This window comes from Balaenoptera borealis (genome assembly GCF_965194805.1).
Source record: "Balaenoptera borealis genome assembly, chromosome: 10".
Classification (NCBI taxonomy): Eukaryota; Metazoa; Chordata; class Mammalia; order Artiodactyla; family Balaenopteridae; genus Balaenoptera; species Balaenoptera borealis.
The window spans coordinates 73516490-73543006 of NC_138874.1; the positions used below are offsets into that span (position 1 = coordinate 73516490).

General features: G+C 42.1%; 1 protein-coding gene and 1 pseudogene across 2 annotated transcripts in view; both read right to left on the reverse strand.

Annotated features, from left to right (window-relative positions):
• Positions 1-10188: 10188 nt before the first annotated feature.
• LOC309604699 (uncharacterized protein) overlaps positions 10189-26517 on the reverse strand; it is a 114895-nt gene continuing 98566 nt past the window's right edge. Inside the window, exons 2-3 of the mRNA XM_082339674.1 lie at positions 26076-26176; positions 10189-12922 (exon numbers count right to left, since the gene is read on the reverse strand). Coding sequence (XP_082195800.1) covers positions 12844-12922; positions 26076-26176 — 180 coding nt within the window. The 3' untranslated portion in view covers positions 10189-12843. The remainder of the gene's footprint in view (positions 12923-26075; positions 26177-26517) is intronic.
• LOC309604681 (S-adenosylmethionine decarboxylase proenzyme 2 pseudogene) lies at positions 12908-25920 on the reverse strand (annotated as a pseudogene). Its single transcript has one exon. The product of its transcript is annotated as an S-adenosylmethionine decarboxylase proenzyme 2 pseudogene (transcript).

Genomic DNA, 26517 nt, shown 5'->3' on the forward strand with positions numbered 1-26517 from the left:
ACCAGGGAAGCCCATGGGCCCCAGTTTTATGACTACTAAGTCCCCTCAAATCCAAAGATGTTCTGGCTCTAGAAGGTGCTGTTCTCAAGTATGTGAAACATCCCATCAGATGTTGTGCCCACAATGACCAGTAGGCTGAACTCTGTTTCATATAATCAACGAGTGGCTTTGCTTGGCAGAAAACATCTGAGTGTGGGTCATCCCGTGCTGGAGCACAGGGCATCAGGGAGAGAGGTGGGGCATCAGCACTGCTCCAAGCTCTTTTGCAAGGGCAGAAGTTGTCCCTGTGATAAGTGAGCAGTCAGAGCTATGTTCCATCTGAAACTCTCAGGATATTTGACAGCCAAAGTCTTCCAACTGCAGCCATCAAGCCCTCTAAATAGGTAACAGGGACCTTAAAGCTTCCAAGCTTCTCCACTGATGGAAATTATCAGTCATCTTTTTTTAAAGAAAAAGTAAATTTCAAACTGATGTTGGCTTCAGGCACATGAGATGCTACTGGCCATCAGAACCTTCAGTAGGTACTGAACCGATGTAACAACATTGTGTTTTATTTTTAGGCAATTACTCATTCATTGGAGAAAGTATAATGAGTAAAACTATTTCTCTTATGGTGACTGTTTAACTCCTAACATTTTCAGAGGCTTCCAATATTTTCACAGCTGTCCTATTTCCTCTTAAGAACGAGTTGATCAACGTTCCATTAGTTAGCTTTCCACTTCAATAGATCCCTCATTCTTTCCTTCCCTCTCCTGCTGCTTTTAACTAATCTTTTAAAATTTTTTATAAAAGTAATACATACCCAAAGTAAAAAATTCAAACACTATAGAAAAGCATAACACAAAAATGAAAAGATCCTCTGCCCTTAGCTCCTGCACTCCCAGAGGCAGTCATCACAAACACTGGTTTCTTTCTAGAACTTTCCCTGCATACACAATCCGAGAAACACAGATCAATAGATTAATAAATAATGGCTGAATAATGATATATTTAATTCTCTGTTACCTGCTCTTTCATACTTAATATATATTAGACATGTTTTCCTAGCAGTTCACAAACAGGTTTACTGTGGTTGTCAACATTTGCATTTTGTTATACTATGCAAGTGTGCCATCATTTATTTAACCAGCATTCCACAGGTCACTATTTAGATGACTTCAGAGGGTTTAATATTAAATGTTCCAGTGATTACCCTTACACACAATTTTTGAAAAATTGGGCTAGTGTATCAATAGGAAACTTTTTTCATAGTTCTCTATAAAATTAAAATTTTTTACTGATATAAAAATTTAAGAACTTTCAAATATAGGGGAAGCGGGTTTGTTTTTTTCATTTAACTCTTTCAAAGTTTCTGCTTATTCTCAAATGACACTCTTTCTTATTTTGGTCTTCTATAAATCTGCCCTAAGCTGTGACAAAATTAATCTTTTTAAAAAGTTATGTTGATCTGTGGGATCCATAATTTCTTCTTTATACATCATTTAAACAATTATGTTTCATGGACAAAGCTCAAGGCTGGGGCATAACAGCAGCCTCCCCTGCCCCTTTGAACTGGGTATTCTGGAGATTTCACCCCTCAGCCTGACTGGCTGACCTTTGTTGATTTTACTTGAAGCTATTATTCTAATTGACTCAGTCCTGGCTGACATCTGGATGTGTTTTATAACAGACTGTTTTCATAATTCCACAAAAAAGTTCTCAGGATTAATACTTGTTTATTTTCATGTTCCATTGGACCTTAAATAAACTGGCAGCCAATTGTAGCAGAACTCCTTACTGGAAGCCATTTTACATAAATAAAGGGGATGGTAAATCCATCAAACCTTGGGTTTTCTGTTGCTTTAAAACCTCTTGCCAATAGAACATTATTCAGGAATGACCATAAAGTCAACCAATAGCAAAACACCTAGGAATAGTTGCATTGTGCTGGGGTAGAAGCAGTCAGATGTGTGAGCAGGATATGCAGTTACCTTCCTGCATAAGTAGAGGGGCAGCAGGAGGAGGCAGGAGTACACAGAAGCATGTGTGGGCGGACAACCAGCACACAAGTGGAAAGACATCCTACTGGGCTATCATATGTTTCGTTCTCTCTGTTGTAGGCATTCTTTCCTGTCCCATCTGAAGATTTTTCAAATTTTCCTTTAAGTTTTCTGACTCTAAGATCTTAATTCAAGAAGCCTCCCCCATCCCAAAATTACAAAATTACAAAATTATTCTCCTGGATTTCCTTCTGATAATTATTGGTTTTATTATTTTATATTTAATTAATCTGATAAGGATCTAAATGTATTACCATTGTTGTAATTTTTGTTGTTAGTATTTTGCCAAATAAGTAGCCAGTTGAGATAATGTATTTTACTGAGTAATAAACCTGTGCTACAATGATTTAAACACCACTTTCACTATTTTAGAAATCTTCTTGCCTACATACATCTGTTTCTGGGTGCATGTTTCTGCTCCATCTCTCTCCATTGATCCGTCTCCTCTGAGGTTAGTTCAAGGCTATCTGGATCACTGAAACATTGTGATGTGCTTTAATAGCTATACAGCAATTACCAGACAATTACCTTCTTCTTTTCCAGAATTTTCTTGGCTTTCCTTGCATGTTTCACTTCCAGATACACTTCAGAATCTTTTGGTTAAGTATCGAAACAAAATCATGTTGGGATATTGACTAGGGTTATACTAAGTTTGCATATTAATGGAAAGAACTGACATCTATACAACACTGAATAATTCATCCTGAAGATTGCTCTGCAGGTTAATTTTTAAGTGTTATTTTTATTATGTCATCGGGCTTATGCCATATCCATTAAAGGGATTTGGCAATAATTTCTTTTTGCAGCAGTTTCTGGAACAGTTTCAGTAAAATAATTATCTGTTCCTTAAGTTTCAGCCACATATTTTTATTATTTTCTAAATAGCCTGTAATTGCAGTTTTGTTTTTCTCCATGACATAAAAAGTTGTTTCTAAAACTATTTTTGAGCTTCCAACGTATGCCCGCTTACCTTTCTGTCATTTATTTCTACTTTTGTTCTACTTGCGAACACTTTTGAACTTTCCATGTTACCCGTGTCCATAACTTTAACTTTTCTCTAACAATTCTGCAACTTTGTGTGTGTGCCACACATCATCTGTGGCTCTCTTGCTGTTATCCTCAGTACATGGACTTCCGTAGATCTAACCTCAGCTTCTCATCTTTGTCTTCATCGTCTTTATACCTCTACAACTTTCCTTTTCCTGTGGGAGGACTTTTATGTTATGCTTTAACGCCATATAGCAATTACCAACTAATTATTGGCTCATGAAAAGTTCCTGTAACACGTAATCTATTCATCATTGCTTCTGTGCCATTTTCGATTTGGGTAATTATGTTTTTCACCCTAAATCCATTCATTTGTCAGTCTTTCCTCCTTCATAAATTCACAGTACTCTTACATTTTATTGAGAATTCAAATCCAGACTTTCAAATGATTTCTCCCTTTTTTTGGAGCCAGTCTGTTCCTCTGATTCCAAATGAAACCAGGTTTGTGGTGTCTTTTTTCTGCTTGCTCATCTCTACAAAGGGAAGTCCACACAGCATTGGGAGGGGTCTGTCAGAGACCGCTGGCTTGCAGTTAGAATCTCTCAGGCTACGATCAAAAAATGGAAGAGTTGAGATTTCTAGGCATTCCCTTTTTCTAGGTAAGTTTCCAATAGGGTGTAGGAGATAGGCATGGATTAAGAATTGGAGATGGCGGTAACAGGAGATTTAAGCAGAGTGCTAAATGGTTTATATTTGGTATTCTTGGGGCACTGTCAAGGCTGCCCTTGATAGAAGCAGGACCACCCTTGCCGCTGCATTTGATTTCACATGGACTTCTCTCTCCACCAAGGCAAATACAAGTAGGTGGACAAAACTCTGAGGCATCTCATTAGGGGCCCCTGAAGTTTGGTTCTACCCTCCCCATGACCCATATGTTCTCCCTGTGGCTTTCCGCTCTCATTCCATAGTCTTCAAGTCTTCTTTTCTCCTTTTTGAGGATACCAAACAGATATTTTCTAAAACATTTTTCTCTTTCCTGTAAATGATTTTAGAGATCTGCTCTTTCTCTAAGTCCTCTAGATAACATGTTATTTTCCTTGGGTTGCAGGATTATTCCACAGAAACTTCTTTTTAATGTTTGCTCATACAAGGAAAAACTGTATCCAGGCTTGGCATCCACTGACAGACACAGGATGTGAATTGCCCTGGGTCACTGCCCCATCCTTCCTCTTGAGGAGTTCAATGACCCTCCCTCCGAGTACTGTCTGGAGAGCTGATAAATAGAGCCCGTAGCCCAATTTTCACTTCAGCGCAGTCATTCAGGTGGAACTGGATCACAGATCTTAGTGAGGCAAAGACATCCCCCCAGCATGGACTGCCAGGGTCTATGGTTAGAGAGTCAGATGTAGTCTATGGACCCTTTTAGGGTTCACCGTTTCTTGAACATACTATGTGCCTTTGTGAAAGCTGTCACCTCACTCATAAATGTTCTTCCCCAAACTGTATCTACTAATCAACATTTGGAGCCCAGATAGATGTAATGCCACCTCCTCAGTGGAACTCCTGGAGATCCCTTTCCTCCTTATCATCTGTGACCTATTACCTGTAAATTGTGACTTCAGTGACTCATGTTTGAAATACAGAGCTTCACTTAGCTGTCTACTTGTTCTGCTTTGCAGGCTAGTCTGTAATTAATTTTTGTCTTCCAGAGCTAGGACAGGCCACAAAACACGATGGACTTGCAACACTTGTAGTAGACATGTTCACAAGGACACTGTAGCCACTTCCAGGGGTGTCTTTGCCCTGCTGATTCTTTCAGGAACGGTTTTAATAGTAAGAGCCACATATTAAACTGACTGGCCATGAAAAGGATAACAGATCCTGCACAGCATGATGACATAATTATAATATATAAATAACAATCACACATAACAACCAGTAACAATAATGGTAACTAACTGTAACAGGAAAAATTGACTTATGATTATTAATAACATTAATATTAATAACTATCATCATGAGAAACGTCACTTTGGAAGAGGTTGGGTTATCTCCAGAACTGAGTGCCCCAGAATGGAGACAGAGGAGAGAACAAAGAAAATGAGCAGTAGAGAGACATGATTCTCTGTGGGAAAAGGCAAAAGAGGAAGCCCGTAAAAGATCAGCAGGGTACAATCTGCCACCTTTCCACTCTCTTAGCTATTCTCTACCTGTCTCCTATCTACACCACAACCAGCAGTAGCAATGGTGATAACTAACATGCGACACAAATGAACCAGGAATATAGAGAGTTTCCTCGCATCCAGTGTCTCTCTCCATCTCACAATAACTCAGTGGGGTCCACAGAAGAGGAAAACTGAATCTCAGAGATCTAGAGCCGAGACCTGAGACCCATTCCTAGCTGACCCAAAATGCTGTACTCATTTTCTGTTATTCGCCACTTAAAAGGGAAGCTCCACTGGTACGTAATGGGAACAAGGCAGAAAGTGTGCCCTGGAAACCACAAGAGTAGGTAGAATGATGACAGTGCAACTCTGTCCATCTGCTGTGATGCCTCTAGCAGAGCAGCAAATGCATCTGGGGAGTCCTGGACCAGCTCTGTTTTCCTGGGGTCTAGTTGTTGGCACGAAGAGGATTCGGCCATAATGGTGGGAAAGATGGATGATATCTCAACATTTAAAACAGACTCCAACAGCTCCTGTGGAAAAGGTAAGCTGACTCCCAGAGTCAAAACAGTCAAGAATTACGTTCCTTAGGAACTTCCTTCTCATACACCCATATATATCAAAGAGAGAACATCTGCCGCTCTCTTGAGAGACACTGATAGATATCTGATCACACACAACAAAGTCCTGGCCATTCCAAAACTGAATCCATACGTGTGCTTAGCTGCTGAGTTCCCTGTAAGAACACCCAGGGATTTGTGTGTGGGAAATTAAGTAGTCGTTGAAAATACTGGAAGCACCTGATGTGGCTTAGAGGGAGGTCAGGGAGGCTGTAGGAGAATGTGGGAGAAGCCTGTTCAAAAAACCTCAGGTCCTCCGGTTCAGGCTTTGAGCGTGAGTGTTCCTGTTCAACATCAGAACGTAATCTGGCAAATTATGCACCTGACCTCTGGGCTTTCTCTCAGAAACTAGAGGCCCAGAGATGGACGGGCTGTGGTGACTGTGAACTCCTACTTCTTCACCCTCTGGGTAGTTAGGTTCCAGGCATCCCTCTGTATGAGAAAGCCCCACTCATCTCAAATCCCAGGAATTTATGTTGCTGCCTTTTACTTTTGCTAGATCTGTTCTTTCTCTTACCAAATATGGAGTGGGTTACTGTTTTTCCAGCTCCTTTTGGGAAAAGAGACAAGAAGTAACAAGAAACAGTTATGTGGACTCCATGAAAATTTTACAATCATTTTGGGGGTTGGTCCCTACTGTGTGGTTCCCATAAGACCTGATCATCTCCCCTCTCCTCTTCCATTCCTGATGGCAAAGATTTCTGTTGTTTGTTTGCTTTTTTCACTCCTTGAGCCTTCTTCCTTCCTTAGACCACTTCTTTCAGGAAGGCCTATATATCTAGTCTACTTATTACTGGCAGAAAAGATCACCATGGTGTATCCCAACCCTCCCTCCTCCTTGGTGTGTGAAGTGCATCTGAGGAATCAGGGAAAATGGAAGTATCTGTGTCTCCTTGAAGAACTAAATATACAGGCTACCCATTAAGCCCCTGAAAAGCAGACAACAGAATAACCAGGTATCAGTCAGCGTAAGACTAAGTTATGTTGCAGTAACATACAACCTCCAAATCTCAGTAGCTTAACATAACAAACACCCATGTCTTCTCATGCCATGTGCCCATTTTGGGTTAGCAAGGAGCCTCTGCTCCTCAGAGTCACTCAGCAACCCAGCCTGATGGAGTGGCCACTATTTCCAAGATTCCAGTCATTGTCGCAGAGGGCAAGAGCACTACGGAGATCTCACATCAGCAATTAAAAGCTCTGGTCTGGAGGTGAAGCATTCTTTCCACTCATAACTCATTCTCCAGAAGGAATCACATGGCCTCACCCAACCACAAGGCAACCAAGAAGTGCAATCCTACCACATGCGTAGAGGGAGGGAAAAGAAGAAAATGAAGCAAACAGCATTAACGATGGTCATGTATAGCTGCATCTGCCTCCTATAATCAGTAGTATCAATTCTCAGACCAGTAAGACCTGCAAGTAGCTCCAAAGAAACTGCTCCAAAGATGACTGTGGTGATGTTCAAGGACAGCCATAGTGCTTCTAGCAGAACAGGGAGGAGATAACCATCTTTCACCTTAGAGAAGGGCTTCTAAGAGCCACTTTATAGTTTTAACTTTTCGTTTCATTTTTTTTCTGCATTTGCAAGCTAATTTTTCTACCTTGCGTTAGAATCACCGTAGAAAAGTAGCTATTAGTAAGGACCGGCACCAATTTTGGAGATGGAAAAAAATTAAGTGTGAATTATATCTTGATGAAATCACTGACAAATCATGGACAGAACTAAACTGATTACTTCCTCCTTCGGTGTGGAGGTCAGTGTTATTCCAGGAGTCAGGCTACCTGTACAGGGCTGGAAGGCAGTAGACTTCTATAACTTCCAGAATTCTACAACTTCTTTTCTTTTCTACTAAATGGGAGAGGCAGACTACATATCTCTAGGATCTCTTTTGTTCTGAAATGTTGTGAATATAAATTAAGGAAAATTAATTTTTACTCCTGCAATTGCTAAAAAGAATCCCATCTTCTTGGCCAGCACCTTATTCTCCCAGAGCCCATGAGGTTGGAGTTCCTCAGATTAAGTCCTAGAGCCTCTTTACTCACTTGGTTCCCTTCCCCTGGGTAAGCTCCTCCTGTCCTGTTTGCGTCCACAACCTCTAGACTGATACATTCAGAGGTTCAAGTATACGCACTCAGACAAACTTCCCTGTATCTCCACTTCTCATAGTCATCTCAAAATGTTCCAGAGTGATGGTCTCTCCCACCCTCAACCTGATGCTCTTTCAATGTCACCATTAGTAAGCTAGTTTCTTGTGCTCAAGACCAAGGAGTTATTCTGGAGACCTCCTTCTTTGTTCTCATCCAGTCCAATCCTTCCATCCAATAATTCTGATCTATTCCACCTCTCAAAGGGCTCAACCCCTTTCTCTCTTCTCCATCTCCACCCCACCACCCCAGGTTGAGCCATTGTCATGAATTCCCTGGATGTACGCAATCAATCATCCCCACTGCTGGTCTTAGTGCTTCTGCTCTTATACTTCCCAAATCATACTGGACACAGAAGTTGGAATGATATATTAAAGAATAAATTAGATCACACCACTTGCTTAAACTCTTTAGTGGCATCCTCTTTAACTTACGATTGAGTCCCCAGTCCCACCAGATAGCTGACACCTGCCCCTCACACACACTTCCCATCACATCTCTCGTCACCCTCCTTTTTGCTCACAAGATCTAGCCTCACATTCCTTTTACTACTTGAAATGTTATCCCTTCTTCTGCCTCATCACTTTTTCCCATCAGGTTCACCCTGCCTGCCATGTTTTTCCTCCACATCTTTGCCTGGCCTATCCCCAACTCCTCCTTCAGTCACCCACTTAATGGTCATTTCCTCAGGAAGGCCTTCTCTGCCACTCATTCTACTCTAGATCCCCTTTAGATTGCTCCTTTTTTTCCTTACATTATTTATCACCCATTTTAATTATGTTTATTTCCACTTATTAGTTATTTGCTTTATGACAAACTGACATCTAACATAACACTCAATGATGAAAAGCTGAAAGCATTTCCTCTGAAATCAGGAACAAGACAAGTATGCCCACTCTCACCACTTCTATTTAACACAGTATTAGTCATCCTAGCCACAACAATCAGACAAGAAAAAGAAATAAAAGGCATCCAAATTGGAAGGGAAAAAGTAAACTGTCACTATTTGCAGATGACATGACAGTATATGTAGAAAACCCTAAAGTCTTCACCAAAAAACTATTAGAAATAATTAATGAATTCAGTAGAGTTGCAGGGTACAAGGTTAATATACAGGAATCTGTTGCTTTCCTATACATTAATAATGAACTATCAGAAAAAAGCGAGAAAACAATCTTGTTTAAAATAGTTTCAACGAGAATAAAATACCTAGGAAAAAACTAACCAGGTAGGTCAAAGACCTATACTCTGAAAACTATAAGATGCTGATGAGGGAAACTGAAGATGATACAAAGATATGGAAAAACATCACGTGCTCATTGATTGGAAGAATAAATATTGTTAAAATGTTCATACTACCCAAAGCAATCTACAGATTTAACTCAATCCTTATCAAAATGCCCATGACATTTTTCATAGAACTGGAACAAATATTCCTAAAATTTATATGGAACCACAAAAGAACTCGAATAATCAAGGTAATCTTGAGAAAAAAAGAACAAAGCTGTAGGTATCACACTCCCTGACTTCAGACTATACTACAAAGCTACAGTAACCAAACCAATATGGTATTGGCACAAAAATAGACACATAGAACAATGGAACAGAATAGAGAGCCCAGAAATAAACCCATGCACATATGGTCATTGTGTATTTTTCTTATTCAAGAAAAAAGAAATATGTATTTTTGAACTCAGTGAAAAAATATATTTCCACTGAAAAAATTTCACTAGAGGCAGTGAAAACCAAGTAGCAATAATAACCCCTAGCATGCAGACCTTAGTATTCAGGTCTCTGCAGAAAATGTTTGAGATGATTCTAGACTATCATATCATACAAGAAAGCAAGGAAGCTAACCAAGACTACAAAGGAAATGACAAAAGGACCAAGCAGCCAATTTGAAAGAATTCTCATTGGCCAAGGATGGGACAATTTAAGCATCAAAAAGAACAATGCCTACAATGAGGTGAACTATATCAAAGAAGCTAAAACCCGTGAATCAATCATGATTTTAAAAAAAAAGACTGCATTGGTCACATTGGAGATTGCTAGAACACCAAAGAATTTTCTGAAAACTGGTAAATAACCGGAAAGAATGTATCTGGACTTTCCTGTATAAACTATCTTTCAGGGAAACCAACCAATTGATGACCAAAAGTTCTTATTTATAGAATAATTACAGCTAATAAATGTAATAAATTACAGAGAGAAACTACTGTTGTAGAGTATCCCCATTTTGCAACCTTAATAAAATAATGAACCTGGCAATAGTCATCAATAGCTGCCAAATCCACTGGGTGCAAGGTTGATGAGAAACTTCTTATTGGATGGATCAGGATGATATCACCTGAGTCCACTGATGAATCTTCACATCCTGAAAGGGAAAAAAAAAAAGGCGCCAGCCTTCCAGTGCTCCTGATGAGATGCAATAGGAAAGACACGGCACCAACTGGGAAATAGTCTTACAAAAAATCCAAATCTAATCAAGCCTCTAGATCTAATTATTAATTTATACAAAACAAGGTAGAGGAAAAGCACAACAGAGTGAAGTCTGCAAATGCAGAATGTGGAAAATTCTACAGGACAAATGACCCAGTTTCTTCAACAAATAAATAACAAAGGGAAAAAAGAAGGAGGGGGAACTTTTTGTTGAGAGAGAGATATATATATTTAGTGCAGTGTTTTAGTTAGTGCGAGAAGAATCAGGGAAATTTTAGCAATGACTGGATATTAGATGATATTAAGGAATTATTTTTCATATTTCTAGTGTGATAATGGTAAAATTGTTATGTTTTTAAAAATAACCCATTTCTCTTAGAAATATATAGTTAAGCATTTATTAATGAAATGATATAATATCTGGGTTTTCTTTTAAATAATTCATTGGGAGGGGGCAGTTAAAGCAGGGATGGAAGGGATGAGGTACAAGTGAAACAAGAAAAAAATTGTAGCTTAGGGCTTAACCTCAGTTTCCCTAATCTGAATATCTACTCTCTAGATACAGATACCAATAAATGTGTTCTTAATTCTATCAGAGAATAAGAATCACATATGATTTTGTGACAATAATTTTAGTTTTTTGGTTTTTTTTTTTTTTTTTTTTTTTTTTATGGCTGTGTTGGGTCTTCGTTTCTGTGCGAGGGCTTTCTCCAGTTGCGGCAAGTGGGGGCCACTCTTCATCACGGTGCGCGGGCCTCTCACTATCGCGGCCTCTCTTGTTGCGGAGCACAGGCTCCAGACGCGCAGGTTCAGCAATTGTGGCTCACGGGCCTAGTCGCTCCGCAGCATGTGGGATCTTCCCAGACCAGGGCTCGAACCCGTGTGCCCTGCATTGGCAGGCAGATTCTCAACCACTGCGCCACCAGGGAAGCCCCATAATTTTAGTTTTAAATCTAAGGCTATTTAAGATATTTCCTAAATATTGTTCATGTGCCCCTCACCTTAAGCACAATGGACTGGCAAAACCAATAGTCACATCCAACCCTAGGTCTCTTGTTGGGGAAACAACTCAACTGTAGCCTCGGTCACCATGCTGCCTCCCCACAACTTGGGCCAGGCGCTGCAGTTTGCACAGGCTGCTCTTGGAAGTACAGAAACCCAATCACCTGACTACTCAGCTCCAGGTTGTGAAGTCTTCTCTTCTCCTGCCAAGACCTGAGGACTCAAAACAATGTTTTCTTTCTGCTCATTTCCTTGGTATCTCATGGCCTTTACCTATCAACTTAGATGGGAGATTCCACGTAGACACCTTCCCCTGCTTCTTTTTGCTAAGCCTCCTTCCTTCTGCTTTTAGAACTTTCAGCCATGTCCTTTTCCTGAAAGTCTCCTATCTTGATGAATTGGTTGAGACAGTCTCTCTGCCTTATCAGCACAGGGGAAAATGTGGACTTCCTTCTCACTTCTAACAATGAATGTGTCATTGCCTTTAAACCTTAGCCAATCTGAAATCATTTCAACAAGAGACAATGGGCCTCTAAGATTAGATACAGGCAAAAAGGCCAAAGATGTGTCATGCAACATCTATTCAGCACAAAGAACCTGTGGGTGTTTAAAGGCAGTAGGCAATCAGTGGTTAAGACACTACTGGCCAGAGGCTGTCCTGTTCATAACGACCTGTCACCCTGCTGAGGAACACAAGATGGTGTCATAGAGGAGGCCTGAGTTTTGGAATCAGTCAGATGTTGGTTTGAAATGCAAATCAGCCTCTTACTAAATATTTTCATTTGGACACTAACTATTGCCTTCTGGTCCTCTGGTTCCTCCTTTGTGCTAGGAGCTCAGTAACCTTGCACCACTCGATTACTGTGAAGCCTCATACGCCACCCCTGAGCATGAGCTCGCATGTGGGAGCCCTGATGAGGCTCTTTGTGAACTCTAAAAGGGTTACTTTGGCAGCTAAAGTTGATTTTTCTGGAACACTGTGTCCATTCTCAAAGCAAATAGTTTATTCATCTTCTCATCTTGTTCCAGAAGTCTTAATTTATCTTTTTGGGTTCCTGGCATGGCTCTCCAGCCCTGGAAGCCTTTGGCCCTGGACCTCTTCTGAGTTCAGGCTCTTGCATTCAGCAGATCACAAGGCAGCAGCATCCCGGTCACTTATCTCGATAAGGCACCATGGGAGGGAAAACTCTCGTGAGGACAATAGCAACTGTCACACTGGTTCAGAATGAGGGAGGACAGATAGAAGGTTCTGCAGTTCTCTACTCATCTGAAAATGATTAACGATTTCCTGTCAAAGCCAAGCAAGTTACTAACTAATGATCCGGTAATGGCACCCACTATCCACTGGCTGCCTCATTTGTCTTCCCTGTGTGGACAGATTAAGGACTGTAAATACAGCCTGGGGCCCTTGTTCATTCCACAGGTTTCTTGTTCTCTGTTGTTTCAAGGCTGGTATCTTGGAGTGGGTGCCAGTGGTGAAGGGTGAAGGGCTGAGTGTGCTTCACAGGAGTTCCCAGAGAGTCTGAGGCAGAAGGAGGAAGGAGGTAACATTTGTGAGGGTCAATCATGGACTAGGAATGTACATGGTCCTTAACATTTCTTATTCCATTAAATCATCAGGGCAACCTTAGGAGGGAGATGAGGTGGGAAGGATTACTGCCATTTGTAGATGTTCAGAGAGAGTAAATAATGCATTCAAGACCACATAGCTAGGAAATGGTTCATCTGAGATTTCAACACAATCAGTGTGATTCCAAAACCATTATTGGTAACCACTGTACCACTTTCTCCCAAACAAAGCCAGTATCTGCAGAATCCAAGCACTATACTGTTTGGAGATACAGACATATATGAGAAAATTATGGGTATATACTAAGCACAAAATTCAGGATTTCAAAGAAGGAAGGGATGAGACCTGGGAAGAACACAAAGACAGCCTCTCAAGTTATGTGGTAAGTTCACTGATGTTCATTTTTATGTTGGGCTTCATTACTGACATATGTTACATAAAATATATATCAAATAGTATACAAAATAAAAAAATCTAATGTCTTTTTCAAAACCTAAACAGATACTCTCATGGAGCAACAATTTTCACCAAAACTAAGGTAGATAAATCCATTAGTCAGAATTAATGTGCAGAATATTATAGTAGGTGCTATTAGGGATTAGAAATAAAAATCAATGCAGGGATACCTCAGAGATTTTGCGGGTTCCATTCCAGACTACATAACAAAGCAAATATCACAATTAAGTGAGTCACACAGACTTTTTGGTTTCTCAGTGCATATAAAAGTTATGTTTACCCTATACTGTAGGGTATGCTGACCATCTGAACCTTCAGCAACTTGCAATCTTTTTGCTGGTGGAGGGTCTTGCCTAGATGTTGATAGATGCTAACTGATCAGGGTGGTGGTTGCTGAAGGTTGGAGTGACCGTGGCAATTTATTAAAATTAGAGAAAAATGAAGTTTGCACATTAACTGACTCTTCCTTTCATGAACAATTTCTTTGTAACATGCAGTGCTGTTTGGTAGCATTTACCCACAGTAGAAATTCTTTCAAAACTGGAGTCAATCCTCTAAAACCCTGATACTACTTTACCAACTAAGTTTATGTACTATTCTAAATCCTTTATTGTCATTTCAACAATCTTCACAGCTTCTTCACCAGGAGGACATTCCATCTCAGGAAGCCACTTTCTTTGCCCATCCATAAGAAGCAACTCCTCAGCTGTCACAGTTATATCATGACATGGTACTATTTCAATCACATCTTCAGGTTCCATTTCTAATTCTAGTTCTCTTGCTGTTTCCACCACATCTGCAATTACTTCCTCTCCTGAAGTCTTGAACCCTTCAAAGTCATCCATGAGGGTTGGAATCAACTTCTTCCAAACTCCTGTTCATGTTGACATTTTGACCTCTTCATACAAATCACGAATGTTCTTAATGTAGAATGGTGAATATTTTCCAGAAGGTTTTCAACTGACTTTGCCCAGATCAATCAGAGGAATCACTATATATGGCAGATAGCTCTGTGAAATGTATTTCTTAAATAATAAGACTTGAAAGTTAAAATTACTCCTGGATCCATGCGCTTCAGAATGGATGTTGCAATAGCAGGCTTGAAAACAACATTAATCTTGTACATTGCCATCAGAGCTCTTGGGTGACCAGGTGCATTGTCAATAAGCGGTAATACTTTGAAAGAAATTTTTTAAGCCCACTGTTGAGACCAACAGTGGGCTTTAAAAATTTAGTAAACCATGTTATCAAAAGATGTGCTGTCACCAGAAGAATCCACCTGCCAATGCAAGGGACACGGGTTCGAGCCCTGGTCCGGGAAGATCCCACATGCCGCAGAAAAACTAAGCCCAAGCACCACAACTACTGAGCCTGCACTCTAGAGCCCATGAGCCACAACTACTGAAGCCCGCGCCTAGAGCCCATTCTCTGCAACAAGGGAAGCCACCGCAAGGAGAAGCCCGCACACCACAATGAAGAATAGCCCCGGCTCACCGCAACTAGAGAAAGCCTGCACGCAGCAATGAAGACCCAACGCAGCCAAAAATAAATAAATAAATTTATAAAAAAAAAAAAAGATGTGCTGTCATCCAGGTTTGTTGTCCCATTTATAGAGCACAGGCAGAGTAGATTGAGCATAATTCTTAAAGGCCCTAGGATTTTCAGATTGGTAAAGGAACACTGGCTTCAAATTAAAGTCTCCAGCTGCATTAGCCCCTAACAAGAGAGTCAGCCTGTCCTTTGAAGCTCTGAAACCAGGTATGGACTTCTCTCCAACTAAGAAACTCCTGGATGGCACCTTCTTCCAATAGAAGGCTATTCTGTCTACATTGAAAATCTGTTGTTTAGTGTAGCCACCTTCATTAATTATCTCAGCTAGATCTTCTGGATAACTTGCTGCAGCTTCTGCATCAGCACTTGCTCCTTCACCTTGCACTTTGATGTTATGGAGATGGCTTCCTTCTTTAAACCTCATGAACCAGCCTCTGCTAGCTTCAAACTTTTCTTCTGCAGCTTCCTCACCTCTCTAGGCCTTCATGGAATTAAAGACAATTAGGACCGAGGAAGATGAAAAAGAAAGTGATGAGAAAACCAAGGCAGCCCTCAATTACAGTGAAGCTCCCCTGTGAATGTGCGGGCAGTGGGCAAGTGGGTTATGCAGGAAAGGTAGGCAGGAGCCATGCCCTCCTCCTGGACCCTGGTGCTGTGGCCTCCCCGGGCTCCCTGAGGGGCGAGCCAGGGTGTTGTCAGCAAGGGTGGTGCTGCGGGCGCATAAGGCCAGCAGCAGGGGGTTGAGCAGGCTCTGTACGCACTCCCTCCCTCCCCCTGATTCCCCGGAAAGCCCGCACGTGCAGAAAAAAAGAGAGAGAGAGAGTCAGGGCCTTGCTCTGAATTAGGCTTTGGCTTAAGGGAATGTTGTGGCTGGTTTGATCTCCTACACAGAGCACTAAAACTTTCTCCATATCAGCAATAAGGCTGTTTCACTTTCTTATCATTCGTGTGTTCATTGGAGCACCACTTTTAATTTCCTTCAAGAACTTTTCCTTTGCATTCACAACTTGGCTGGCTGTTTGTCACAAGAGGCCTAGTTTTAGATCTATCTTGACTTTGGACACGCTTGCCTCACTAAACTTAATCAGTTCTAGCTTTTGATTTAAAGTGGGAGACGTGAGACTCTTCCTTTCACTCGAACACTTAGAGGACATTATGGGGTTGTTAACTGGCCTAATATCAAGATCGTTGTGTCTCAGGGAATAGGAAGGCCAGAGGAAAGGGAGAGGGGTGGGGGAACGACTGTCAGTAGAGCAGTCAGAACACACACAACATTTATTGATTAAGTTCACTGTCTTATATGAGTGCGGTTCGTGGGGTTCCAAAACAATTGCAATGGTAACAGTGGCATGGACATATATACACTACCAAACGTAAAATAGATAGCTAGTGGGAAGCAGCCACATAGCACAGGGAGATCAGCTCAGTGCTTTGTGACCACCTAGAGGGGTGGGATAGGGAGGGTGGGAGGGAGGGAGACTCAAGAGGGAAGAGATATGGGGGCATATGTATATGTATAACTGATTCACTTTGTTATAAAGCAGAAACTAACACACCACTGTAAAGCAATTATACTCCAATAAAGATGTAAAAAAAAAAAAAAAAAAGAATTACCATTAGTAAGTGCTACCTGAAACTACAATAACAATTTATAAAGAGTGATCCTCTACTTCAAATTACAATAATAAAATTCTTCCTGAAAAAAAAAAAAGATCACTGATCACTAAAACAAATATAATAATAATGAAAACATTTGAAATATTGCAAGAATTACCAAAATGTGACACAGAGACACGAAGTGAGAAAATGCTGTTGGAAAAAACAGCGCTGATAGGCCTGCTTAATGCAGGGTTGCTACAAAACTTCATTTGTTAAAAAAAAAAAATATCTGCAAAGCACAATAAAGTGAAGTGCAGTAAAAGAGGTATGCCTGTATACAATAAAGTTCCTGTTTGCATGATACAAAATGACAAGGAGGCCAGGCTAAAGCGTATAAAAAAAGACTCATCATTTTACAGACTTTATTGAGATCATCTGCCTATGGTCTATTTTACAAGGATTTTCTCTAGTCCAGGCAGAAGATGCTCAGAAGACTAGAATTTCAACCCCACTCCTGGGGCTGCACTTCGCAGGCCTGTGGCCCAGGGCCTGACTCCCACCAGCCCTGTCAGTGCAGCTGCCGGCCCACCTGGGAGCTCCAGAGGCAATCCAACCTTGTCGCCCAGGTGTCAGCAGCCACGGGGCTTGAGGAGACCACTGGGGGTGAGGAGAAGTCTTTGTCCCTCTGCTTCTGAATTCCTTTCACAAAGGAAAGGTAAGCCTCCTGGGGAAAGACCCTTTCCAAAGGTAACTGACAGCCAATGCTATTCCCAGGTACACGGGACATTTCTCTGTTGCAAATACAAATTTGGCATAAGTCCCACTTCAGCGGCCCTGCAGAAGAGGTGAGTCCTTGAAGGCAGGCACTTCTCACAATGCTCAGCCTGGGATCTTGCTCACAGGACAGGTACAAACATGAAATCAATGAAGTGAGGTTCGCTTTTAGCACCTCTGCATCCTATGTCTTGAGGATTCCACTGCCTACTCTCCAGGGCCTGGGTCCTAAAGACCATGCACACCTTCCGGATTTCTACCACGCCCTTCCCTAAGCTCTGCTACCACCAGTGTCTCTCACATCAGATGATTTCTTCCTCTAACAGAATAAGCGCTATCTCAGAAGCTAGGCGGGAAAGTGTTCACAGCTAATAAGTAACCGGTAGCAATGGATGTGCAGGACTCCACGAGCGTCCCACACTGGGCACAACTCAGAGATAAGATGCTCTGCCCACTGTAGAGAAAACAAGCTCGTGAGTATTTTTTTAATTGAGCAAACTTTAACTGACACTTAAATTGTGGTACAGAAATATATTTCAACTGATTTAAATCCAACACCGTGAAGGGAGAAATTATGGTACCAAAAATTCCCTCTTCAATAATACTAAGATTAATTTATATCGCTATTCAATCTACAGTTTTCACTTTTCTAGGCTTTGCTGCATACCAATGTGTGCAGTTTTTCAACATTAGATAGAATTCCTGAACCTGTTAGGAAAAAATCAGACTTTGAGCCAACAAATGTTATCATATCTACTAGGATATCTACTAGGATTTTGTTCAAGAACAAAATTCACTCTGAACATTGGTCCTCAAAATAGGACACTGAAACATTAGGTTAACTAACTACAGAAGTTAATTAGGTTAACTTCTGTGCTAACTACAGAATCAAGCTGATCACATCGATTGAAAGCTTCTTAAGTGAAACTTTCAGTCAACAACATGCTTAAGTCAAAACAGTATTCCAGCCACTTGATTTCAAGCAAAGTAGATATTTTGTTTAGAAACACTAAAGAAGTGTGGTTCATTTATAAATAGAGAAGGAACAAAACATCACTGCATCAACCCAAAAAGAATCAAAAAAACATTTTGAGGACAAGAAGAAATACAAAATTTAGTCAACTTTGCTGTTTTCTTGGCTGCTCAAATGCCACAGTATCTGCAAACATAGCTAAAAGATGCTAACTCTTGAAAGCCTATATTTCCAGGCATTTCTAATTGACTATTGGAATTCTGTATGTTATGTTTTATGAAGAGCATTCTGCTTCCCTGTGTATATATTTGAATAACCTGGACAGCTCTCATTCTAGCAGTCATATTCGCTTGATCCTATGAAGCCATGGTGAAGGGACCATCACATTGAGAGACACAGATGAAGTCAGAACACTATCACATGCATCACAAAATCACAGGATTTTAAGTCACAAGATGAAAAACACATTGATTCTGCTTTAAACCAAAGTTTACAAGAAATTGTCACTGGAAATTCATGGAAATGGCTGCTAATGTAAAACTTAAAGTGAATGATCCAAGCCGGCTTGACTTAACTGAATCCAGCACAACCTTTATGCTAAATCTCCCTGCTAATAAACTCGGTGATAAAAAAAAAAAAAAATCCTTGCATACCACTACTTCACACGTTAGTAAAGGCATAGGGCTCACGAGAAGCTAATCTCATTTACTGGGAAGCACAGGATGGCAAACAGTTTCTGTACAGTCATGTCAGTACATCTACATCACAATCTACAACACTCTATGGGTCATCCCTGATAATCAACGAACGAAGTTTATTTTGTCACTATCTTCCAAAAGAGCCCATGCCAATTACAAGGAAGCCAAATTCTCTTAACCTTAAATGAATATTAAGCCCAAGATCTACCCCAGCTTCCCCTATGGGCTATAAGATTAGTATAAATCCACAGTGTAACAGTGTATTGCTTTATTTGAGGGGTGCAGGGGAGACACCCAGGTAAGAAAAAAATCAATTAAAGGACTAGGAATGTAAGGAGCAATAATGTTAAAATAGTAAAACAAAAAATGAGTAACTGCAATCATTTTCTTAGGAGGACTTGATTCGTGGAAGAAAAACTAATTGGTATAGGAAAAACATCTGTATGAAGTAGAAATTGGTTTCAATAACATTAGTAGAGAATACATTCTAGAAAGGAACAGTAACTAGAATGTACAAATTCTGACAGCAATTTAATAGAACAATCCCAGATGGTTAGGCTGAGGCCAACACCTAATGAGGACAAAACCTTTGTCTATGGGAAATTTTGGTTGATACCTGGAGAAATATTACGCTGTGCATAAACCAAACTGAATTGTTTTCACAAGTGTTATAAAGTTTCATATAGTAAAGGGTTTTTCTATATGCACTTCGGTTTCACAGCAAGAGTGGTATAGAATACCTAAACACACAAGAGAGCATTCAGGAAAGATATCTAACTCCTTGGTATAATAATGCATACAATCTAAAATGATTACACTGTCATCACATCTAGGTCTTTCTGCAACTACAAGGTAGTGGTTGTAGAAAGCATGGACCTCAGTATCAGTATATAGAAAGCAGCCATCACCTTCTTCTATATGTTTTCTTTTTGTATTTTTACTTCATTTTTCTTAATTCTGCTGTTATTACCGTTTCTTAGCAAAACTGGTGAAAACAAAATTGTAATCACTGAACATAGCACTCCTCTGGTAATCAAGGCATTTACAACTTTCAATCTTGTGGGGCAAAGAAAGCACTGTTGACAAACAGGGTAATCAAAAATTTTCCTGGCATAAAAACCCACAAATTTCCTAATCAGGTCATTATAAGAGTTCATATGAAGTTTGTTTCAAAGCTACTGTGAGAAAATTCTGGTTCTGGAGTGGCATGAATAGCCCAGTAAGTTCCCTATGATTTCATTCCACTCACTGAATACCCACAAGGATCGAACTGTGTGACATCAATGACAGAACCTAGCACGAGTTCTATTCTCATTAATGACATCTTTGCAGTAACACCATCTTTCACGTAAAATTAGTCCATAACTTCTGGGTCAAGCTCACTCATCAGTGTTTCCTGGGTTTGATCTAACTGACTGATTACCCAGCTCTCTGGAAAATCCACAGTATACTACTATGAACAGTCAGAGTTCATCCGTCCTATACAATATTCTGTTCCATTGGGAAAAATTATATTAAGAAACTATTTCTTCCTGGAAATTCCAGTGTGGGTTCCCTTGGTGAGAAAGCTTCATGAAATTCTTAGGAGAATAAAAGAAGCTTTGAATTGAATCGAAACCGTTGTAATTCCTAGCAAGCTTCAACAGGGAAACCAATGCTTTCAGCAGAAGGTGGTACCACACATCTTCAAAATGAAACATCTCTTGGAGACAAAAATGTTATTCTCACTGAACACATCAGCTTCCTGCTTGTCAGTTTTTGCCACACTCATGACTGACCACTAAACATCCTTCAAAAGTATGTCCCACTGGGATCATGGGGTGGTTTGAAGATTCCCCAGATCCTTGGTTTGTGACAGGTTGCTACCAGGAGAACTAGAAGTCCAGCAATTTCTTGCTTCCTTCGAAAAAAAATGTGCAGCTTCCATCACTAGGAGATTAGCAAAAAATTAACAACCACAGAAAATCAACTAAATCTCTTCTCCCACTGCTGCCAGTGCCACCAATTACTCCAACTGTGTTACCAAAGTTCAGTCTCCTTTTCTGCTTTAATTTCATATTGACTCTTGTTTAGGAAAAGCATTAATAAAATTTACCTGGACTTTTTTTTTTTTGGAGTGCAGAGAGAGATGAAAGTTGATCACGAGTTTGCTGGAAACAGAGGCAGATACAATTCAGAGTCTCAGAGTCCCCTGTTTGCCATCAGAGGGAGTAGAGACAGCAGCTAGCTAAGTGAACAACCTGTAATAGGGGCGGAGCGGGTGCGCGGCCGTCAGTGCCACCGTTAGTGTGCCACCGTTAGCGCGAGACCCGTAGGGCAGTGGTTAGAGGTCCCGCTCTGCCAACAGTCAGCCTGGCAGTGGTCCTCGCGGCGGCAAGTGCAGTGACAAGCAGGTCGCAGCCTTCTCCCTGGGGTCCTCCAGGCCCTCTGGCCTCAGGCCAGCGGGTGAGCTGGGGGCCCAGGGACAGGCTGAGGGCTGTGTCCTGCAGAGCTCCAGAGCCCTCGCCAGGGCCGCCCACTGGCTGGGCCCAGGCCTTGAAGCAGCCCAGAACCTCTCCCCCATCCCCACCTCCAGGACCTAATGGCAGCAGCAGTCTCCATGGGTCACAGTCCGTGGAGGCCTCAGCAACTGGACACATGGACACTGCCATCAGGGTAATAGCTTCAACCAGCTTCAGTCTCTCCATTCAAGTTTCAAAAATTGGTCCAGCTTAGATCAGCTGTCTATCCCTAGGAGGTGGCCAGAGGTCAGGGTTAAGTTGCAAAGACATTGCACATCATTACTTCAGATCCACCTCTGTAGTTGGGCAATTGTTCTCAAAAAAGGGCAATTGTTGTGAGCTGGGAATCAACCCGATTGGTGTTTGCTACAATATGTATTTCTATTGCTCCTATACAAATGATTCTCTCCAGTTTAAATGAAAAGCCTGAGGGCTGGTCCTGGGGCCTGGCTCCCTCAGTGATGATAGCTGGGCAGGGTCTGGGGACCTGGCCCTGAGGGCTCCGCCTGCTGAGATCTGCCTCTTCAGCCGGACCTGGGTACTGGTGGGAGGACCCAGACTGGGTGCTGGACCAGTGCTCCCGGGCAGGGTGACCGGCCCGCACAGGGACCCCCTCCTCTTAGCCAGGGCCTGGACCTCAGAGGATGAAAGTTGAGCCTTGGGACCTTGCCCTTTCTTGTCAGAACAGAGAATAACATTTGTTTTGGTGGAGGTTTACAGGAACATCATGACCTGACCATGACCTGACCTCAAGAACAGAGGATCTGACACCAAGAAGTCTGCAACAATTGACCACGCCCCTCCTTCGCATTTCCTATAAAAGGGCTTTGATGAAAGCTTTCGAGGAGTTCAGGGTTTTTAAGGCATGAGCCACCCGTCTCCTTGCATGGCCCTGCAATAAACCTTTCTCTGCTCCAAACTCCGAAGTTTTGGTATTGTTTGGCCTCACCACGCGTTGGGCACACAGACTTGCGTTCAATAACACATCCAAGGTCACACAGAGATTTTGCACTGGGCCTAGAACAAGGGTCTTCTCATTCCCAGTTCAGCCTCCCTCACCACCAGAGCATAAAGCAGCCCTATTCCTAAAGGTAATACCCTTTCAAACACCAACAGTATACAACTGAACATGGCCTGGTGAAACCTTGTTATACCTTGTTCACACTCACCCATGCAGAGTGGATGGAAAACAACAGGATACCTGCTCCTGTCTGATTGTGATGTTGGACAATCAGACAATTGGAATCCTGACCTGTGAGGAGTAGACCTCCTTTCTGACCTCAAAGAGATCTTCATTTTCTGAGACTTTCTACCCCATGTCCCATCCATAGTCATTCCCTCTCCTTTTTATTCCCAAAATGAGCATCTCCAGAATAAAGGAAGGAGTCAGTGCACCGGGTTGTGTGTGTTGAAAGGGATGAGGGAATGGTGGAGAGTAAACGGTGTGAGGAAGGAAAATCAGGCAGACCTCAGAGGTTGCCCTCCTTCCCCTGGGCAGAGAGACTGGCCAGGATGGTAGCGCACTGGGGGTCCCAAGTGCGCCCTGGAGCAGAAGGGGAACGACGCGGGGACCTCCCAATGCCTTCCTTTTGCTCTTAAGTCTCCCCACCCTACATGTCCACATTCCAAAACTCAGCAGTCCCTAGCACAGCGTAGGCTCTTCACTACAGGTTGTGCTTGGCCTTTCCCCAGAGCTGTAGGATACAGACGCCCCAATGCCTCCCCGGGGTCAGAGTACCTACCAGGCCTGTCTCAGGAATACGAGGCACTGCTGTGAAACACACAGTCCTCTACAAATGCAAGGATGTTGTTACAGAAGGATACTGAGGGTTAAGCAATGAAAGGGTAGCCTGTTAGAATATTTTAAAGCGCGTACAAACATCCGTGAGGCTGCTGCTTGCAGGGAGGGAACTGCCAGGGCCATGCTTCTGAGGCCTTGACTTTGACCCTTTCTGGAGCCCGCTAGGCCTCGCAGACATCGGGGTACTCTCCTTCCTCCTTCCTTCCTCCCTGACCAGTCCAGTCATTCTTCGTCCCCTCCCTTCACCCAGGCCGTGCACGGCGCACAGGGCCTCTGCGGGTTGGAAGGGCCTGCTGGGCCTGAGACTTCCAGACTCTGTGGAACAACGCCTGTCCTCCGCAGACAGGCAGGATAGACCCCGACACCACAGGGAAACCAGTATGTGTGCCTCCCGGAAGTGAGGACTTGGTGCCCCCAAACAAGAAGAGTGAGTCAAGATGTCTTTCCTTGCCCAGGTTTTTATGGGCATCTCAGCGCAGAGAAGAGGGCTGGGGGTGTAACATATCTCTCTCTGTTTCTCTGATTAGCCTCCTACACTCCCTGATGAGGACTGGAGTGAGGGGAGGGGAGGAGTACAGGGTCGAAGAGGTGAGACAGTGCCTTTCAGGAATTTACTGCAGCCTCTTTTGTTTTGCCAGAAATAAGTTTAATCAATTTCACCCTTTTTTTTTTTTTAAGGTAAATCCTCCCATGAGAGATTTTACAAGACCTGGCATGTGAAGGTTTGCTCTTTGATTCCTTTACAAGGTCTTCACCCCAGTGCACAACTTCATTTTCTCTAATATTTCCATCAAGTAATTAACAAATGACAAACAAATCCAAAGAGATGGTGAATCATTACATCTACCAAATGCTGAGCTGTCTGGGACACCCGAGGCCCCCTTTGTACACTCTGGGTTTCAGTAGTGCCAGAAGTAGACCTTGATCTATTGTTTTTATTTTTATTTTTTTAAATTTATTTATTTTTGGCTGCATTGGGTCTTCGTTGCTGCGCGCGGGCTTTCTCTCTAGTTGCGGTGAATGGGGGTTACTCTTCGTTGTGGTGCGCGGGCTTCTCATTGCGGTGGCTTCTCTTGTTGCGGAGCACGGGCTCTAGGTGCCTGGGCTTCAGTAGTTGTGGCACGCAGGCTCAGTAGTTGTGGATCATGGGCTCTAGAGCGCAGGCTCAGTAGTTGTGGCACACAGGCTTAGTTGCTCTGCGGCATGTGGGGGATTCCCAGACCAGGGCTCGAACCCATGTCCCCGGCATTGGCAGGCAGATTCTTAACCACTGCGCCACCAGGGAAGTCCCAGATCTATTGTTTTTAAATCAAGTAATCTAGGTTTTTAAAAAATAATTCAAAGTAGACAGAAAAAAATCTTGCATAATCATTTTGTAGTAGTATCCCTGCCAAGCCAGTGGGCAATGACAGCTTCCCAGGGCTCTTATCTGCCCAAAATTACTCTTATCTAGCCCAAATTATAGGAAGTTTCCACTTCAGCAAGTTGGAGCAATTCAGAGAAGAAGTAATGACCTGAGCTTTGGCAAAGAAAATTAGAAGTTGGTCCTTCCTCATTTCTTCTTTTAACCAAGGTTCTCTCCCCCTTTGGATTTTATAAGGGCCACAGACCACTCCAGAGATCCCAAGCCAATCTCCACTTATTTATGGGAGAAACACAGAATCAATCACATGATGTAGAAAATCTCAAATGTCCCTTACTTCTGTTCAAGTACACATGAAGCTCCTTCAAGGTCCATACACTGTGCCAAACCCAGAGGTTGGGGATGGAGAGGAGGAAGTCAGAGATGGATAAGAACAATGTCTTCCTTCTAAGAGCTCAGCAGTCCAGTGAGAAAGCAAGCACAAGATACAAGGTCCAGGACTTCCCTGGTGGTGCAGTGGTTAAGAATCCGCCTGCCAATGCAGGGGACATGGGTTCGAGCCCTGGTCTGGGAAGATTCCGAATGCCGTGGAGCAACAAAGCCCATGCGCCACAACTACTGAGCCTGTGCTCTAGAGCCCATGAGCCACAACTACTGAGCCCATGTGCCACAACTACTGAAGCCCACGCACCTAGAGCCCGTGCTCCTTAACAAGAGAAGCCACCGCAATGAGAAGCCTGTGCACCACAATGAAGAGTAGCCCCCACTAGACGCAACTAGAGAAAGCCCATGTGCAGTAGCAAAGACCCAATGCAGCCAAAAATAAATAAATTAATTAATTAATTTAAAAAAAAAAAGATACAAGGTCCACTGGGATATGGACAAAAAATTATGGGCATCTACGGGGGCGGGTGCCTGATAAGATCTGGGAAAGCTGTTTGGGGAGGTGGGATTAGAGCTGAGTCACTCAGCAGTGAGATGGTAGGCTGGGGGAAAACATTTGCATGGAAGTAAAATAGGAGAATAAACCAATGTAGTAGAAATGTGGGGTGTAGAAATATTGAAATGTCCATAGCTCAGGAAGAAATGGTTTCCAACCAGCATCACTGACCGTCACCCCATCCTTAGGTCTGGGGCATCTAGAAAGAACACCAAATTTACCAGCAACTATGATCCTTCTAGGCTCTGCTTACTGCACTGCTGATCTGAAAGTACCTGCTACCCTCACCTGACCACTTAAAAAGCAATTTTCAGGCCCATGTCAGTGGCTCAATGGAGATATTGCAATATAGACTGCTTCTTCCTGAAGTCAGAGCAAGTTCGGTGCCGAGTAATGGGAAGCAAAGGGAAGGTGCACTGATGCAGACAGAGCTGCCAAAGCAAAGGTACCTGCTAGAGGCTCTCCAGGTCTTCCATAGGTGTTTCTGAAAGGCTGCAGGTTTGCTGTGGGGCTCCTGCATCCAGAACTGCTCTTGATAAGAGTTTTCCCCCTATGAGGCAAACATGATAAAAAGATTACTGTAATTCCTATTTTTAAGTAAAGCAAACATATTAAAATAAGTTCTCACATAACTTAAGATAAAGTAGAATTGGTGAAACAGAAATTCATGAGCTATTTGAGTAAGAAAGTTTACTGATTGTAATTTTGTCCCACCCAAAATTTTCTCTTATTTTCAAATAGTGGGCAATTTCTCTAGTGATTTCCAAAATGCTATCTCAGTTAGCTAAGTTTTGTTCAGTATAGCAACATTTTAATGTTGTATTCCTTATTTTTTTAATTTTTAATTTTTAAGGTGTATTTTTTAATTTTTACGTGTATTGCTAAATAAAC